General features: G+C 43.2%; 1 protein-coding gene across 3 annotated transcripts in view; it reads right to left on the bottom strand.

The window, feature by feature from the left end:
- Positions 1–293: 293 nt before the first annotated feature.
- The window catches only part of UBASH3B (ubiquitin associated and SH3 domain containing B), a 156,361-nt gene continuing 138,931 nt past the window's right edge, over positions 294–17,723 (bottom strand). For all 3 annotated transcript variants that reach the window (XM_054439518.2, XM_063671518.1, XM_063671517.1), the window contains exons 7-14: positions 17,214–17,346; positions 15,776–15,896; positions 15,019–15,141; positions 13,060–13,152; positions 10,774–10,918; positions 5,614–5,720; positions 3,950–4,059; positions 294–2,375 (exon numbers count right to left, since the gene is read on the bottom strand). In XM_054439518.2, coding sequence (XP_054295493.1) covers positions 2,238–2,375; positions 3,950–4,059; positions 5,614–5,720; positions 10,774–10,918; positions 13,060–13,152; positions 15,019–15,141; positions 15,776–15,896; positions 17,214–17,346 — 970 coding nt within the window. In that variant the 3' untranslated portion in view covers positions 294–2,237. The remainder of the gene's footprint in view (positions 2,376–3,949; positions 4,060–5,613; positions 5,721–10,773; positions 10,919–13,059; positions 13,153–15,018; positions 15,142–15,775; positions 15,897–17,213; positions 17,347–17,723) is intronic.

Genomic DNA, 17,723 nt, shown 5'->3' with positions numbered 1-17,723 from the left:
TATTGAACTAAGAACAATGGATTGTAGCCCAGTCAGACAGATTTATCAGTTCATCATACGACTAAGATAAGCTAGGAGATGGAGTGAATAACCTATTCCAGACTCTATTTCATACATTACAGATACTGCCCAGAACACAGTGCTACAGTTTCAAGGTCAGGCGTTCAAGCATTATTCTGAGCACTCAATGTCCATGAAAACTTGTGGTGAGTCTGTTAAAGATTATAGATGTGATTGAACAGTGGATTCACTTCATTACAAATAGTAGAAGAATGAATGGTAGAGCCATTACATTAGTTGTAATGTGACTTTTCTTTTAAGACCTTTATTGGGAATATTCCCCCCAGCATTTTATATTAACATATCACCACAGGGTTATTTCCATACGCAGAAGCTGGGTCAGTATTTGTGCAATGCTAGAAGAAACCATGATTTGTTTCTCAAAATGTAAAATACATGACATATTTTTCTAAGTGACCTAAAAAAAATACAACTATGGGCCAGGTGTGGTGGCTCACACCTGTAATCCTAGCACTTTGGGAGACAGAGGCAGGAGGATCGCTTGAGCCCAGGAGTTCAAGACCAGTCTAAGCATTATAGTGAGACCCTGTCTCTAAAAACAAAACAAAATAACTATAATCCTTTTGCTGATTAACATATATAGCCAGCATCCTTTCATGTCCTCTTCTTTCTAGGGGTTATCAAGTTGTAGTTTCAAATGCAAGCATAGATCTATTTTTATATACCTTACGTTTTATGCATCTGAGTTTTGAAACACAGTCAATGTTACTGCAACATATAAAGATTCATTTTACACTAACTAATGTCTCTTTAAAGGGCTGGCATTTCACTTTGCATACATCTTCTACAGAGTGAACTATACCATAGGAGACCATCATCTGTGGCCATCAACAGTCAGATAGTCATACAATTAAACAGATATTGATAACTGATGATTTGGTTTGATTGTCATTTATTTTTCTTTTAAATAAACTCCCTCTAAATGCAGGAAGTAAGTATACTGAGAAACCACAGAACGTGGCTCTCCAAGTTTCCTCAAGTAGCCCTACCTATGTATTTTAAATTATCATAGAAAAACAAACAAAACGACAGCACAAGTAGCAGTGCAGCCATGACTGTCATCATTTATATTAGTTCCCTGACTTACTATACATCCCTGGTATAATTGATGCATCTGTGGATGTTCCATTATGGTTGACATGTACTGTAAGTGTACAACAACCTGACCCTTGGTATGGTTTGCAAACATGTCCATATTGCACAGAATGAACTTCTTGCTGCAAATAATATATCTAACATACATCCTTTCAAAATGTAACATCCTTAACTAGTTAACATAGTCTAGAGTCTAGGGGCAAAGACAAGCAAATATTGATGATTTAGAAATGCAGTAGCACATTAGGCTACAACATGGTTAATTCCAAGTCACTTCATATTTTGCAAGTTCTTTGTTCCTATGATTGAATACTTCAAACATTTATCTTATCTTTCCTCCTGAGTAGCCAAAAGTGCTTTGGAGAGCAAAAGTGCTTTGTCTCCCCATTTCACAGAAGCAAGGGGGGGATAGGGCTGTAGCAAGAAGGGCCAGCTGCTCTAGAGAAAATGTGGCAGTACCAGAGTAAATGTTAGCATCCTTAAGCGGGTTTCTTCAGCCAGCAACACTGCTGTATGGGAGCTAGTGACGGTAGGATTGCATGTGTAACCTAAGAACAACTCTCTTCAGGGCATGTTTTCTAATAATCTTAAAAGGATTCCTCAGCTTGGCTCTACCTAACTGGAAAATGGAGATTAAAAAAAAAAAATTCCATCCCCAAGCTGCCCTTTCAATGCTCCCCCAGCTGGTCTGGGCACACTCCTTCCTCTTGCACCCCTTAGAGCGGGCCAGCAGCTCCCTCTGGGAGGAATGAGGCCCCTTAGCTGTGCATACCCAGAGGGAACGAAACATTCTCTTCTGTAGCAGGTGCCCCGATTTAGGAAGACAATTCTCCAAAGCCTTGTGAGCTAGGCAAGAGTCCAGAGAGAACACATTTTTTTCCTCTGAATCAAGTCTTTCTCTCATTTATACAGTCTCATCTTAAGAACTTTAAGTGTGAAAGGAAATATGCTAAATTATTCTGAGCTGTCCACTTAGAATGTGGTGTGGATTTTCCCACTGTTTTTAAACACACAAAAAGACACACTCCAAAAGGCCTTTCCTTCTCGTTCACTGGTGTGGTTTATTCTTGAAGCAAGGTCTCTCTCCAGTTGAAGCCCCCAGTTGGTCCATGGGTAAGAGGAAGGATTGGTGGATCTGTCAGCTGCCATATTCCAGTTTCTCCTAATTCTTCACAGGAACAAAATCCCAGATATGGGATCTGAAGTAAGAGTCGTAAAGAAAGGGGATATTAGGAGATAGGTTTAATGCTTTAACTTTTACCTAGATACAAAGATATTCATGTGGCCCTAGAGAATTGCAGTCAGAAATGGACAGTGGCTTTGTAGAAATGCATTCCCTTCAAAAATTGATAAATAAAATAAAATGGATAAAACCGGTAACTTAGAGAGAAGAGTATTTACATTGCAAGAGGATTCATCAGAAGAATCCACTAAATGGTGACCTCCCCTAAAGTAATTAAGTCATTGTTCATAGATTGCTGCTTAATTGGGTGGCAGAAAAAGAGGACCAAAATACATAAGGCTACAATGCCAGGAGTTAATTCCCAACTGCAAGTTAAGTTAAAAAGGCAGCTCAAGGCCGGGCACAGTGGCTCACGCCTGTAATCCCAGTACTTTGGGAGGCTGAGGTGGGTGGATCACTTGAGGTCAAGAGTTCGAGACCAGCCTGGCCAACATGACAAACCTCGTCTATACTAAAAATACAAAAAATTAGCTGGGCGTGGTGGCATGTGCCTGTAATCCCAGCTACTTGGGAGACTGAATCAGGAGAATCGCTTGAATCCTGGAGGCAGAGGTTACAGTGAGACGAGATTGTGCCACTGCGCTCCAGCCTGGGTGACAGAGCAAGGCTCTGTCTAAAAAAAAAAAAAAGAAAAAGACAGCTCAAACCTCAAACATTTCTGAAATTATACTTGGACCCAATGGAAAAGATTTTTCAATTTTAAAAAATTCATTTCACCCGTTTTTTTTTTCTCCTTATGGGTCTCTGTAACATTCAAAGCTGAAGCTGTGCTCTCCTTCACTTCAGTTGTCACAGCAATTTTAAAACTTATTTTTGTCTGTGTCCAGAGCTGCATTTACAAACAAGACAAAATTCTCTGTCTTCCAGCACTTACAAATGAGGACAGATGCATAAATAAACTTTTCAAAAATGTGAAAAAAAATTGCAATTGAGTTTGAACCAGGTTCTCTGGTGGCAGAGAAAGGAAATACGTAATTCGCCTGAAGGGAAGTGTGTGGGAGGCAGCTGACCAGAAAACCTCTCCCACAGGCACAGAAAGGAAGACTCCAGATGTGTGGGTCAGCCTCATGGGTTTTCTGTCTTGCTGTCTTGTTTCTGGCTTTGCCTTTTAGCCTCCTCATTTGAAACTGCTGCATGACTCGGCCTACCTTCAAGGACCTGTGTTTGAGTTAAGCTTTCAGATGCTGTCTTTTGGACTGACCTCTATTGATCCAACCCAAGTTCCCTCAGGGAAATTCAGAGAAGGTCCCTCAGGGAAATCCAGACAATTTGCTTATAATTCCTAGCTGTTTCCTACATTTTAGCTCTTAGAAGCTAGAACTAGCTCTAATACATTGTTTTTCTAACACAAGGCTTAATAAAGTGCCCTGCACAGAGTATCACTCAATACATCTTGGTTGAGAGAATCAATAAATGAATATTCCCAGCTCAGCATAAACACATGCTTCAAAGAACTTGGTAATCAGCCAGTCACTGTACTGACTTCAAACTACTACCCATCACGGACCCCAAAGTGCAAGAATGAATTACCTTTCGGACCATTTGTACGAAGTCCTTGGAGTTCTGAGGTGACAGGCCCTGAAGCTGGCAGGTGCACGCTTCAAGGGAAGATGCGTGGGCCACAATCAGGATGTTATTTCCTGGGGGAAAATGGCAAGGTACGGGAAGACTGTTTCTATAAAGACACGGAAACTTTGCAAATACTGGAAGCTAACTAAATGCTCTGCAGGGGAGCAAACACACTCAAGAAGACAATTTGCATAAGCAATATTTTGAAAGTGCTTTGTTATTGATAAGGCAGCTTAATTTTTTTTAAGAAAACATTTTATCTTAAAATAGTTACAGATTTATGGGGCTGGGTGTGGTGGCTCATCCCTGTAATCCCAGTACTTTTGAGAGAATGAGGAGGGAGGACCACTTGAGCTCAGGAGTTTGAGACCAGCCTGAGCAACATAGTGAGACCCTGTCCCTATAGAAAATTTTTTAAAAATTAGCTGGGTGTGGTGGCCTGTGCCTGTAGTCCCAGCTACTTGGGAGGCTGATGTGGGAGGATCACTTGAGCCCAGGAGATTGAGGCTATAGTGCGCCATGATTGCATCACTGCACTCCAGCCTGAGTGACAGGAGCAAGACCCTGTCTCAAAAATAATAATAATAATTATGGATTTATGGGGGGGTTACATACATATACATACCTACCAACAAGGTCCCATGAACCCTTCATCCCATCCCCCTCCAATGGTACCATCTTACATAACTATGGTACAGTATCAAACCCAGGACATGGACACTGGTACAATACACACGGCGTATTCAGATTTTAGCAGGTGTGCAAGAAGTTGTTTGTGTGTATGTGACGATACAGTTCATGCAATTCTATCATATGTGTAGCTTTGTGTAACACCATGACAATCAAGATACAGAACTGTTGTATATCCATAGGTCTCTCTGTGCTACTCCTTCTAATATAGTTTTAAATGTTCCCACTGTAGAACTGTGAGCGCTTGAGACTTTCTGGTTGATAGAACATGTTGTGTACCTTTATGGTAGTGAGTGGCTAATCAATGAAAACTGGAAAGTGGGAATCATCCATAATACTATTGCTCATGGCTGTCTACTGTTTGAATATAAGTATTTTAACTTAAAAAAAAAAGAGATGAAGGGAATGTCCATACTTTTTTTGCAATCTGCCTTTTTCACTAAAAAATTTACAGTGAACAGTCTTACATATTAAATATTTGAGCTCAATATTTAGAAAATTCAATAGCAAACACACTTGAGCCTTATAGAACACTGCTCTTGGTTGGTGATAGCAGGGAAGGTCTGTGTGTTTGTGTAGGTGTGCTGTGTGTAGGTGTGCATGCTGCTGGATCAATTATAGGCAAAACAGTGGCATGCTAGAGCTTTTGGAAATTATAAGAGGGAATCTCTTTCACAGGGTGCAAGAAGAAGAGCTATAATGCAGAATTTAAGTTATTAAGAATAGTAACTAAGTCTGGTATAAACCCCTGGAATATCTACCATTTTAGGAACTCAGAGAATATTACAAATTTAATGTAAAAGTATCTGGAAGAAAATCTGGAAATACATTTCTTTGGTTAGCCAAAGCAAGTTGAAACATCTTAAATAGCCTATTAACCATTATAGAGAAATAATCACGTATGTAAAGATGGAGTTCAGAATAATACCACTTACCTTTACTTTTACATTCACTTATTATTTCTTTTGTTACTTGGAAACTTCTACTGATATAAGTATCATAGGATTCTGAAACAACTAATTTGCTGACTGGAATGTGAGGTCTGTAATAGAAAAATGAACAAAGGAAATGAAAACATTTTGATCCTGGGACAAAGGAAGATATCGCTCTAAACTTTTATTTCAAGGCCTTTCTAAAGATCCCATAGATCTGCGTGTTTATCCATTTCCCTAGAAAGGAGAAAGGTACAGGGAAGGGCATTTCCACTATATGAACATGGAGTGGAAATGTACAGAAATAACAGCTATGTGTATGGCATCACAGTGACCAGGTGAAAAATGAGACATTCAGTGCATGTTTCACTCACGGGATAACATATAAGCCATTGATTGATGGTCCTAGTCACATAGTAATACAAAACAAAGCAGAGATGGAACCCTTAACCTATTTAGATCAGCAGGGATTTCCCAGACCTCTCTTCAAGAGCTGCAAGGATAGGTTTTAAAAGCAGATATTAGGTCCATCTGATTCTTTGCAAGTTTATAAAATTTCACCAGTCTTTTCCTTTAATTCTCTCTTATTTTGAACACAGACCATACACTTGGCACAAGGAGAAGTGCAGAGCATAAAGATGAAGATCACTCAATTTCTGTGTTGGAGAAGTTCTCTGCCTGTGGATGGGGTGAAGAGGTTATTGATGTAAATGACAATTACTATACAATCTACAAAGGCATGTGATACTGTGTGTCCCCCACCGGCCTGGGGGCCTGGCTGTGTCCCCCACCCAAATCTCATCTTGAATTTCCACATGTTGTGGCAGGGACTTGGTGGGAGATAATTGAATCATGGGGGCGGGACTTTCCTGTGCTGTTCTCGTGATAGTGAGTAAGTCTCATGAGATCTGATGGTTTTATTGTTTTTAATTTTTGTTTATTTATTTTGTTGTTGTTGTTGTTATTTTTGAGATGGAGTTTCACTCTTGTTGCCCAGGCTGGAGTGCAATGGCTTGATCTCGACTCACCGCAACCTCTGCCTCCTGGGTTCAAGCAATTTTCCTGCCTCAGCCTCCCAAGTAGCTGGGATTAGAGGCATGCGCCACCACGCCCTGCTAATTTTGTATTTTTTTTAGTAGAGACAGGGTTTCACCATGTTGGCCAGGCTGGTCTTGAACTCCTAACCTCAGATGATCCGCCCACCTCGGCCTCCCAAAGTGCTGGGATTACAGGCGTAAGCCACTGCACCTGGCCAATCCGATGCTTTTAAAAAGGGGAGTTCCCTGCACAAGCTCTCTCTTTGCCTGCTGCAATCCATGTTAAGACGTGACTTGCTTCTCCTTGCCTTCCGCCATGATTGTGAGGCTTCTCCAGTCACATGTAACTATAAGTCCAGTTAAACCTCTTTCTTTTGTAAATTGCCCAGTCCCAGGTATGTCTTTGTCAGCAGCGTGAAAACAAACTAACACAGCATGGAAGAGGATGATCAAAGCTAGGCTTCCTGTCCTGGTGCCCCTGCATGTCTTCAAACCCAGTCGCCAATGCCCTTGGGGCCCGCCTCTGCCTGCCTCCACCCCTGCTTAACTATGTAGAGTTTCTATGTTGTTTCTGGTCCACAAGATGTTTATCTTGTTTTCTGGGTACAACTATGTCATTTCAATTTTCTTATTTTGTCAATTTTCATATTTTGTCTTTCACTGCTGGGTGTTTAGTGCCTGGTGGAGGTGTGGTAAGTTCTCAAAATGAATTCACATGGCCTCTTGATCAGAATATACTATTACCATTACTATTAGCACTGAAAATATTTACTGAGGTTCCCATATGTGTCAGGCTCTGTACAAGGGTCCTGCTTGCATTCCTTCGGTCTAATCCTCCCAGCAATGCTTTCATAAATGCTGTTTATGGATGACAAAACAGAAGCTCAGAAAGGCTGCAGCTGACTTGCCTATGCTAACACCATTAGAAACTCTTAGAATCTGGATTTGAATCTGAGTCTGGGGTCTGGCCTGTGAGCCTATCCTCCACACAGAGCTTCTGACAGTGCCCTTGTTAAGCCTGGCGTTCTGTGCACACCGGCTGCCTGTCCAGAGAGGAAGGATGCCGTTCCACTTGAAGGAAACTTGCCCGTATCCTGCATTCTCTCAGCATGCCTGTTTCTCCTAGGAAACAGTCTTCTGAGTCTCACAACACCCTGGGGGATAGGTAGAGATCTGAATCACCACTTGTTGGGGCTGTACCTCACTGTTGTGGAGCAAGCTCTTTCTCCTCTTTTTCTCTCCCCATCCCCACCTCTCACCCAGTTCCATCACCATTTATGTCACCTCATCTCCCAGGTCCATCCCCTCCCCACAGTGACAAAAGGCCACTTTGTATGGCCCAGGCAGTCATTTCAAGGGTGAGACCATGTAACGTGTGAGATTTCTGTAGGTGAAGAGCGGGATACATGCTGGGATCTGGTTCGTCCTGATCAGTTCTTGCCTATGGCTTCTCCCAGCACCTTAAAGTGGAGCCTGTGAATGACTCCAGTGTCTGGAGCCCTGATGGGCTTGGCCTGAGTCAAAGCTTCCTCACCCCTGTCAGCAGGTCGCATCATGCCGCTAGCCACACCTGCAGGCCCTGTACTATCCTCAGAGTCAGGTGGCCTTCCCCCCACCCACTCAACCTGGAATATGGTGCTCTGGAAGTCAGGTGGCATCCCCGAAACTGTATCCTCCCCTATATACTCTCTGCTCCCCACCTTGCTGTGGTCCAGGTTGTAAGCACAGGCCTCTGCTTTGAGCCTCACACCGAAGTTTGATTTGTTTCCCCTCTAACACTCCAGATCCATGCCCTCCCCCAGTCCCCTGCCCTCTGAATCAGGGCTTTGTTCTGAAGCCCCATCCAGCTGGTGTGGATTTTGTTTTTTCTGCCTTGCTCCTCTGGCCCAGCTCCTTGAGGCTGGGGTTGTTTTCAACCCCCCAGGCCCTGGGCTGGTCTTGCTGCCTGTGGATGATGCTTCAATATTAGTCACCAGCTTGGTTAGCTTCCCTAACTCGGCTTTCAGTCCCACCTCCCTCCTGTTCTCTTCCTACCCCTGCTGCAAGGTGAGAGGGCTCTTTTAGCAGAGCCTGCCTGACTCACACTTCCCCGGCTCTCAGGCCTTGCCCTTCTGCCTGTCACCATGTGTCTTCAATCACCTGGGCACCACTTCCTTGCTTCCAAAGGATTGTCCACTTGGCATCATTCATTTCATAGGGAATTAAACTCCGGGGCTGTACCTTTCACATGCTTCAACTTTGGCTTTCTCAACTGATTTTTCAAATTAGAGGCTTCATCTCCTACCCAAATTCCCTTGCCAAACAGAAAATGGTTGAATTGAATTCTGATTTGCTGGGGAGGAAAAGGCAATCTGGAATAAGGACTGTGTCCTGATCCCCAAGCTCCTGGCATTCATCCTTCTGCTCACACTGCTGGTGGGGTGTGTATCTGAGTGTACATTGACAGGCTCAGGTAGGACGATTCTGGAGACCTTTGTAAGGCAGCTTGGGAGGCAATGGCAAAACACATCTAGAGGAAATATAAAAGACATAGTTGACCCAAATTGGTCTGGGTGGGGCTGGTGGTAAATGATGAAAGTCACTTAACCAATGTTGGTGGGAACTCCCCCTCTTTCCAGGCCAAAGGGATGCTGGCTGTTGCATGGGGACAACAATTTATTGCTAATTCCCTGCAAAGAACAGAAAAACAGTGGCCAGAGAGGGGATAGGACAAAATGTGAAGTGTATTCATGGGGGATCCTGTTGATTGATCTAATTTTATTTTTGAGGAATGCTAATTCCTTTAAGACAAGCAGCAGCAGCACATAACTAGTTAATGGGGTTATCTGAGGTCTTATTTGCTGAGCAGAAAAAATGAGTATGGAAAAAGAAAATATTCTCTATTACTTTAGCCAGAAATGCACATTGCTTTATTTGTGGTTTGGGTCAGTATTTGAAATGAAAGGTCAACAGATATCACATAAGAAAGTTCTGCTTATATTGACCACTTGTTACAAACTCTGCCTTAAGAAATATGAACTTAATTCCCCATTATAATGGTTGTGATTATCTGTTCCTTCTCAAAGAGATTTTTACGAATACCTGAGTAGACTTTTGATAGTTAAGGTAACTATATTATTATTAATTCTTTTTTTTTTTTTTTTTGAGACAGAGTCTCACTCTGTCACCAGGCTGGAGTGCAGTGGCGTGATCTCGGCTCACTGCAACCTCCACCTCCTGGATGCAAGCGATTCTCCTGCCTCAGCCTCCTGAGTAGCTGGGACTATAGGCGTGCGCCACCATGCCCAGCTAATTTTTGTATTTTTAGTAGAGACAGGGTTTCACCATGTTGGCCAGGCTGGTCTTGATCTCCTGACCTCACAATCCGCCTGCCTCGGCCTCCCAGAGTGCTGGGATTATAGGCATGAGCCACCGCGCCCGGCCCTATTATTAATTCTTTATTGTGTGAATGCAGATTATTCACCTGTAAGCAATCTACAAACACTTTTTAAAATCCCAGCACAGTCGGGTCTAATGGAAAAAGGAAAGAAACAGGAATGAGATGACTGTACAGCAGATTGCATGGTGCTGGATATGTGGAAAATGATGAATAAAGTTTATTATTATTATTGTTATGTGTGGTCACTAAATGTATAAATACCTTTAGGCAAGTTATCTGAACTCTCTCATATATAAAAATGGTTTACCTACATTCTGGGGATATAGCAATAATAAACAAAGATAATACAGAGATTTAAAAATGCTTTGAAAAATTAAACGTAGAAACTGTAAGACAAGACATCATCATCTCCCTTATTGCTCCAATCTTCTCAACTGCATCATCATTAGCTCGCGCTTATTGCTGGAAGGAAAAATGGGTTTATTACACTGAAATAGGTAATAATAAAGTCAGAAAAATCCAACACGGGGGTGAGGCTGGAGAATCTAATCCACACTAATGCCAAATATGAAAAAAATGCTGGCTTTTCTCCAGTTTTGATTTCTAAAATCGTAGCTCGTTTTCCACCACTATGGACAACTGCCTGTAGGTGATGTCCGGCCCTGGCTCCTTCATGAACCTGGCCTAGTGCTAGTGCAGAAAGCACTTCCACACTGGCCTCAGTAAGCAGCAGTTTCCGAGGCTTACCTGTAGGTTGTATCAACACTCAGGTTGGCTGCAGCTAACTCTGATGGAGGTATCCATGCAGGTAATGTGCTCCCAGCAACCCATTTTGTCCACTCAAATAAGCCGGGCTCTACACGGATCTTCAAGTGATTTTCTTGTTGTAAACCTTAGGGGTAAAATACAGTGATGATGAAGGAGGTGCCTGTATATTCTCAGGCCAAATTGGTATAAAAATTCTGATAAATCAGCTATTCTTTTTCCTACTGGCTGCTATATATAGCTAAACCGAAGTGGAAGCATGTGGATCTGGACAAGGTTTTTAATTTTTGTGCATAACTAACACATGAGTTTAATACTCCTGCCATACCCCCAGGATATATGCTGGCTTTAAGTCATATCTGACTTAAGGAAAAAAGCCACAAGTCATTATCCATATAATTTATTCAAGGCTGGGTGCGGTAGCTCACGCCTGTAATCCCAACACTTTGGGAGGCCGAGGAGGGCAGATTACTTGAGTCCACGAGTTGAGACCAGCCTGGCCAACATGGTAAAACCCCATCTCTACCAAAAATACAAAAATTAGCAGGGTGTGGTGGCGTGCACTTGTGGTCCCAGCACTCGGGAGGCTGAGGCAGGAGAATCACTTGAACCCAGGAGGCGAAAGTTGTAGTGAGCCAAGATTGTGCCGCTGCACTCCAGCCTTGGTGACAGAACGAGATTCTATCTCAAAAGAAGAAAACTTATTCAATTCTGTGACTACTATAATTCCTCTTTCTTCCTTTCTTTTTTTTTTTTTTGATACAGAGTCTCGCTCTGTCACCCAGGCTGGCGTGCAGTGGTGCGATCTCAGCTCACTGCAACCTCTGCCTCCGGGGTTCAAGCAATTCTCCTGCCTCAGCCTACTGAGTAGCTAGGATTACAGGCACCTGCCACCATGCCCAGCTCTTTTTGTTTTTTTTGTATTTTTAGTAGAGATGGGGTTTCACCGTGTGAGCCAGGATGGTCTTAATCTCCTGACCTCGTGAACCGCCCGCCTCGGACTCCCAAAGTGCTGGGACTACAGGCGTGAGCCACGGCGCCTAGCCCCCATAATTCCTCTTTCTAAAGCAAATTCCACGATGGTCTTACCAAGAAACTTCAGATAGTCTCTGAGTATCCAACATCGTATTTGAATATCATGTAAATTATTCATTTTCTCTATCAGAAAATCTAATGCTGAACATGTACTAGTAGCAGTGCAGAAGTCCTCTGTTTTACTATAGTGTAACTGGCTTCCTAGAAATAGTCCCTGCTTAATTATCTTCGTATTGCATGTAGTCCAGTTGTTCTGTGCAAATTTAATACATAAATGCCTTCTGGTAGTGCAGAGGTTTACTTAAGCTTAAAGGATAGAAGACTCAGAAGTAGTGTCAAATTCTTTGTTGGCTTGTTTATTTCTGGCTCATTAATTTCTTTGGTAAAAGTAAACAGTCTAATCCTGTTCCTTTTAGTTTTCCTTCCCATGAAATGAGAATGGAGATACCTGTAACTCACGCTTCCACAGATTTTAGGGTGAAAGTTGAGTATCTTGGTAGCAATGGTGCTTTTAAAGTCTTTCTAATTAAGTAAAGACAAAAATGATGATTAAGATTTGAGGCTCCTAAGAGCACCCTTGCTGCTGTAAACAGGAGGCAAACAACAGATCAAAACAGGAAAGTTATTTGACTATTAAGTGTAAAGAAAGGATCACACTCTGTAAGTTCTAAACATTTTGCAAGCCTAGGATTCATCCAAGAGCACTTTAAATTCTCAAGGAAAACATTAGTATACTTCCTTTTATTTTGCTTAGGCTGCCAGAGTACTTTTTTTTTTTTTGAGACGGAGTTTCACTCTTGTTGCCCAGGCTGGAGTGCAATGGTGCGATCTCAGCTCACCATAACCTCTGCCTCCCGGGTTAAAGCAATTCTCCTGCCTCAGCCTCCCAAGCAGCTGAGATTACAGGCATGCACCACTACGCTTGGCTAATTTTGTATTTTTACTAGAGACGGGGTTTCTCCATGTTGAGGCTGGTCTCGAACTCCTGACCTCAGGTGATCTGCCTGCCTCAGCCTCCCAAAGTGCTGGGATTACAGGCGTGAGCCACTGCGCCCGGCCCAGAGTATGTTTTTGTGACTTATGCAAAGATCGCTTTCTGAAAGAATCCTCGCTTCATTCCAGATTCAAAGCTTTCAACTGGCAAATGTCCCATGACTCTAAGATAATTTATGTGTGGGGCTGCCTAGAAACAGAGGGATGGACTACTTGTTTTTGTCAACCTGCAAGTCTTACCTTTCAAGATATTGTGTGCAGTCTGAACGCAGCGAAGGGACGGGGAGCAATAGACATGATCGATAATGGTATTGCTCTCTAATAAGGCTTCACCTGCAAAGAAAACCACAAAAGAATCAGTCTGATGGATTTACTCAGTCTCACCTTGACCTGCAGTATGAGAGGGGGCCAAGCAGTAAGCTCCTGTAAACCCCTCTTTCCTAACTGGGACTCACATAGAGCCAGTAGTTTCAGCCTTTGTTAGTTTCTAACAAAACCCCTCATCGGTGTTCCTATGAGAGCAAGCGAAAGAGCCCTTCTTGTCTTTTCTCTTTTTTTTTTTTTTTTTTGAGATGGAGTCTCGCTCTGTCACCAGGCTGGAGTGCAGTGGCGCAATCTTGGCTCACTGCAACCTCTGCCTCCCGGGTTCAAGCCATTCTCCTGCCTCAGCCTCCCGAGTAGCTGGGAGTACAGGCGCGCACCACCACGCCCAGCTAAGCTAATTTTTGTACTTTTAGTAGAGATGGGGTTTCAACATGTTGGCCAGAATGGTCTCGATCTCTTGACCTTGTGATCCGCCTACCTCGGCCTCCCAAAGTGCTGGGATTACAGGCGTGAGCCACCATGCCCGGCCCCCTTCTTATCTTTTCTTTCCCTTCCCTCTGGTGCTAACAAGTGGTAAAGCCTTTAGCTAGGAGATATTTAGAAAAAGGACAATACTTTGACTTCAAGTTTGTGAAAGAGGATTTATTTTATGAATATTAGGTCTTGTTTTAATTTTATTCTGTGCTAACCAAAATCTCAACATGTCATATTTTTAGATATCAGAGATAAATCCCAACACCTCATACTTTGATGCTATCCTCACAAAATCCACTTCTTTAAAAAATTTATTATTATTCTTAATTTGCATTTTAGAGATAGGATTTTGCTCTGTCACTCAGGCTGGAGTGCAGGGGTGTGATCATACCTCAGTGCAGCCTCGAACTCCAGGTCTCAAGCAATCCTCCTGCCTCAGCCTCTCAAAGTGCTAGATTATAGGTGAAAGCCATCATGCCTGGCCTGGAATCTAGTTATTTTGTCTACTGGATTAAATCCAAACACCTTAATTTGGTGGCCAAGGTCTTTCACGAACTTGCCTTTATCCACCTTGCCAGCCTCATCTCTGCCTTGCGTCACAATTTATACTCTAGACACAAGACACTTTATTTCCCCTGCATTCCTGAGGCTGTTTCTCAAGCCTAAGACTCTTTATGTGGTCCCTCCCACTGAGAATGCCATTTCCTCACTCCTACTCCTTCTTTGCCCAGCTAACTTCTACTTCAGCTCCCAGCTCACCTCTTCACTCTTAGATGTCTTTTTGTGTTCCCATAATATTCTGTGACCGTGCTTAGCTCTATGTATATCATATTGTATGATAATTATCCACACATAAGTTTGTTTCCCTGACTCACACTTGGGTTCCCCTAGTCCAATGCCTTGCACAAAGTAAGTGAGCACTAAATATCTGCTAAGTGACTGAACAGAAAGTACTATCTCCCTGTGGCAGTAATGGAATGGGCTTGCAAAGAGCTAGGCATCTTCAAAGGATCAGTTGGCGTTTATAAATTCAGCAAGTCCAGGGTCTGTCTTCTTCACTCTTGTCCTCTACCACAGCCATGCTGGCAGATGCTGCTGTCTTGAACTAGAGGCTGACCTGTCTGCTACATCCAACAGTGAGCACAGTAACCCAAGCCATTACTGGATCACGTGCTCCTCAATAAGGACCACACCTCATTCACTTTGTTCAACCAACCCAGGGCTGAGCACAGTGTCCTAAACTTAATGGTTGTGTAGTAAATTCCTTTTGAATTGAGGAAATATATTACTTGTAGGAAAGTTATAGAAACCCCCAGGAAGTGGGGTACCATATCCATGGTACCAGTGTTTTGAAGGAGGAGGCAAGAAATGCCTGGAGTGCAGTCACTCTAGGATACTTACCCACTAGTCTCGCTTGCATGCATCCAAACACAGTGATGGGAGCATCTTTCTCGTAATCTCGGAAACCACCACTCCGCTGAGGTAAACTATGAGGCATGTTCAGGTTGGTGCGTATGTAGCGGCCTGAAAAATAAAAAGGTTAGACAGAGGATACATACATTTCTTGTTTATTTAGGACTCCCTTACTGATCCTGACACTCTCCACCCCCACTCCTTCTTGGCCAAAGAGATCACATTGAGCTCTCTGGAGCTGATGGAAAATATCAAGGGCGACATTTTGTTTCATAAAGTGACTTGGAATCCACTCTTCTATTCTACTGACAAAAGTGACATGAGGTAGTTTCTCAGTGAAGGTAATAACCAGGCACTCTAAAGCAGGTGAGATTCCCTGGTTAAGCAAGCCTCCGTATCTTCAAATGCCACTCAAGTGAAAAGGGAACCGAGCGAGCCAGTGAGATTTAATGGCAGGAACTCTGGCCATAGGATCAGGGCACGTTTCTGCTACTGACTTTGCCATATGACCTTGGGCAAGACAGCTGTCTTCTTTGTTCCCTGGTATCCCAGTTTATAGAATGGTGACAAGAACACTTACTTCTTCCCTAAAGCTCAAGACAATCAGTAGGGGCTTAAGCATGACAGACATTTTCTATAGTACACAAAACTATAAATCACTGCATCTAGATAACTGTAGCTTGACTGTGCCCCCTAGAGGCCACTATGGGTATGGCAGTACTGAGCAGGCCCACCAACAACTCACCTTTGGCATCGAAGCACTGGGACAGCCAGTACTTCCCAAACACAACATCCATCCTCTCACCATGCCGACACACAAAAAGGCATCGCTTCTGGGGGCCGGGCTGGCTGTTGACCCTCAGCGGCTGCAGAGAAAGAAAGGCTATTAGTGAAGACACACATGGCAAAGTGGACATGTCTTGGAGCCAGGTGCCAGGTGAGCTGAGCTCTACTACCAAAGTTCCGCCGAGGTATGACTTGGTGAGGACAGTAAGACTCATCCTACAGACCTCATAAGTTATTTTGAGGCTCAAATAAGAGAAACTACATGTGCTTTATAAAATAGGAAGGGTTACGAAAAGGGCATTAATGTTGCTACGTCTGCTCTTTGTAGGAGTAGCATTTGGCCATTACTAAAACATGACGTCCACTTTAAGTTACAGCTCAGAGGTAAAACTAGCCATTCATGTAGAGAGAGCCATCTAGTGGGACACCTTCCCCCCAAAAAGGGGCGATTCATCAACTTCTTCAGGGAGTGAGGACCTCTGTGATCACAAATGTGTCTACCTTTTCTCTAAAGTGTGTGGACAGACCACATGGTCTCATGGTCTGCTCCAATAATGAGACCCTGTTTTCCTATTCTAATCACTATGTAGGCTCTGCTCTCTGACTATATATATGTTGGTGATCCCCAAAATGAGACAACTGCTACCTCTGGGTGATGACATAGGCAAATCTAGTCAAAGGCTTGTCCAAATGACTTTGGCTTCTATAACTGCTGGATGGAATCTTACAGATGTTTCTACATTCCGTCTTTCTGATACAGTCAGCTTTTCCAGTTTCCTCAGTGCTGGTCAGCACTTCACATTTGCTTCTAGTTGCCCTGACATGGTTAATATGTGGAATGGTGGCATGACCCTTCCCATCTCTTTTCCTGTTGTTCCTTAATTTAAATCCTGGGCTCTAGCCACAATGGTTACTCTCCTGATCCTCAACATGCTTGAACTTTCAGCTTGCCTCTATTTGTACTGTTCAACAACGACTCCCTGCCTCCTTCCATCTCCAACCTTTCTTGAAAAAGTTAACACATATTGAGCACTCATTATATGCCAGTTATTGTGCTAAGAGCCTTATTTTATTATTTTCTTTAATCTTTGTAACAACCTACAAAACAGATACAACTATGGGCATTATTCCTACTTTAGAGATAAAATCTCCTCCTATGTCTGTGGAACAACCTTCCTTATGAGCCTAGGTTCAAATGCTGGAAGTAACTGTCAGTACTGCTCATCTGATTCTTCCTAGCCTTGAATTCTTGTATATCTTTTATAATTCGGTGTACTTTCTTCCCAAGAGATCACGGAAGCTTTGGAGACAGCAAGGGCAATGCCTCATACTTAATAAATAGGTTCTCAGTGAATCCTGGTTAGAGTTGGGGGTGTGACCCTAACAATCAGCCTTACCTGCATGGGCTGGCAGATGATAGTAAGAGGAGTCGTCTCCCCGAGCCCCTGGTCCTCATACGGCCGCCTCTCCAATACTCCATCCCCAAATGTGAGAGAGTTGGACGATGATGTATTTAAGATTGAATAAGAACTGCAGAGGAAGATAAGGAAGGTGTTAACTGCTCTGGCCAGCAGTCATCAGCACTTCCTCCTGGGCTCAACAGGAGTGTGGGAATTAACTCAAAGCCCTCTGTCAGTAGCACAATGATGGGGGAAGCTGAGCAGGAATGGCCCCATTCCTAAGGGAAAAATATCTTGTTTTATACTGAAGTCTTGCAGTTAATAAATTAGAGGTAGGCCGGGTGTGGTGATCACACCTGCACTTTGGGACGCCGAGGCAGGCGGATCACTTGAGGTCAGGAGTTTGAGACCAGCCTGGCCAACGTGGTGAAACCCCATGTCTACTAAAAATACAAAAAATCAGCTGGGCGTGGTTGTGCGTGCCTGTAGTCCCAGCTACTAGGGAGG

This window comes from Pongo pygmaeus, chromosome 9 (genome assembly GCF_028885625.2).
Source record: "Pongo pygmaeus isolate AG05252 chromosome 9, NHGRI_mPonPyg2-v2.0_pri, whole genome shotgun sequence".
NCBI classification, from domain to species: Eukaryota; Metazoa; Chordata; class Mammalia; order Primates; family Hominidae; genus Pongo; species Pongo pygmaeus.
This window is presented reverse-complemented; position numbering and strand designations above follow the sequence as displayed.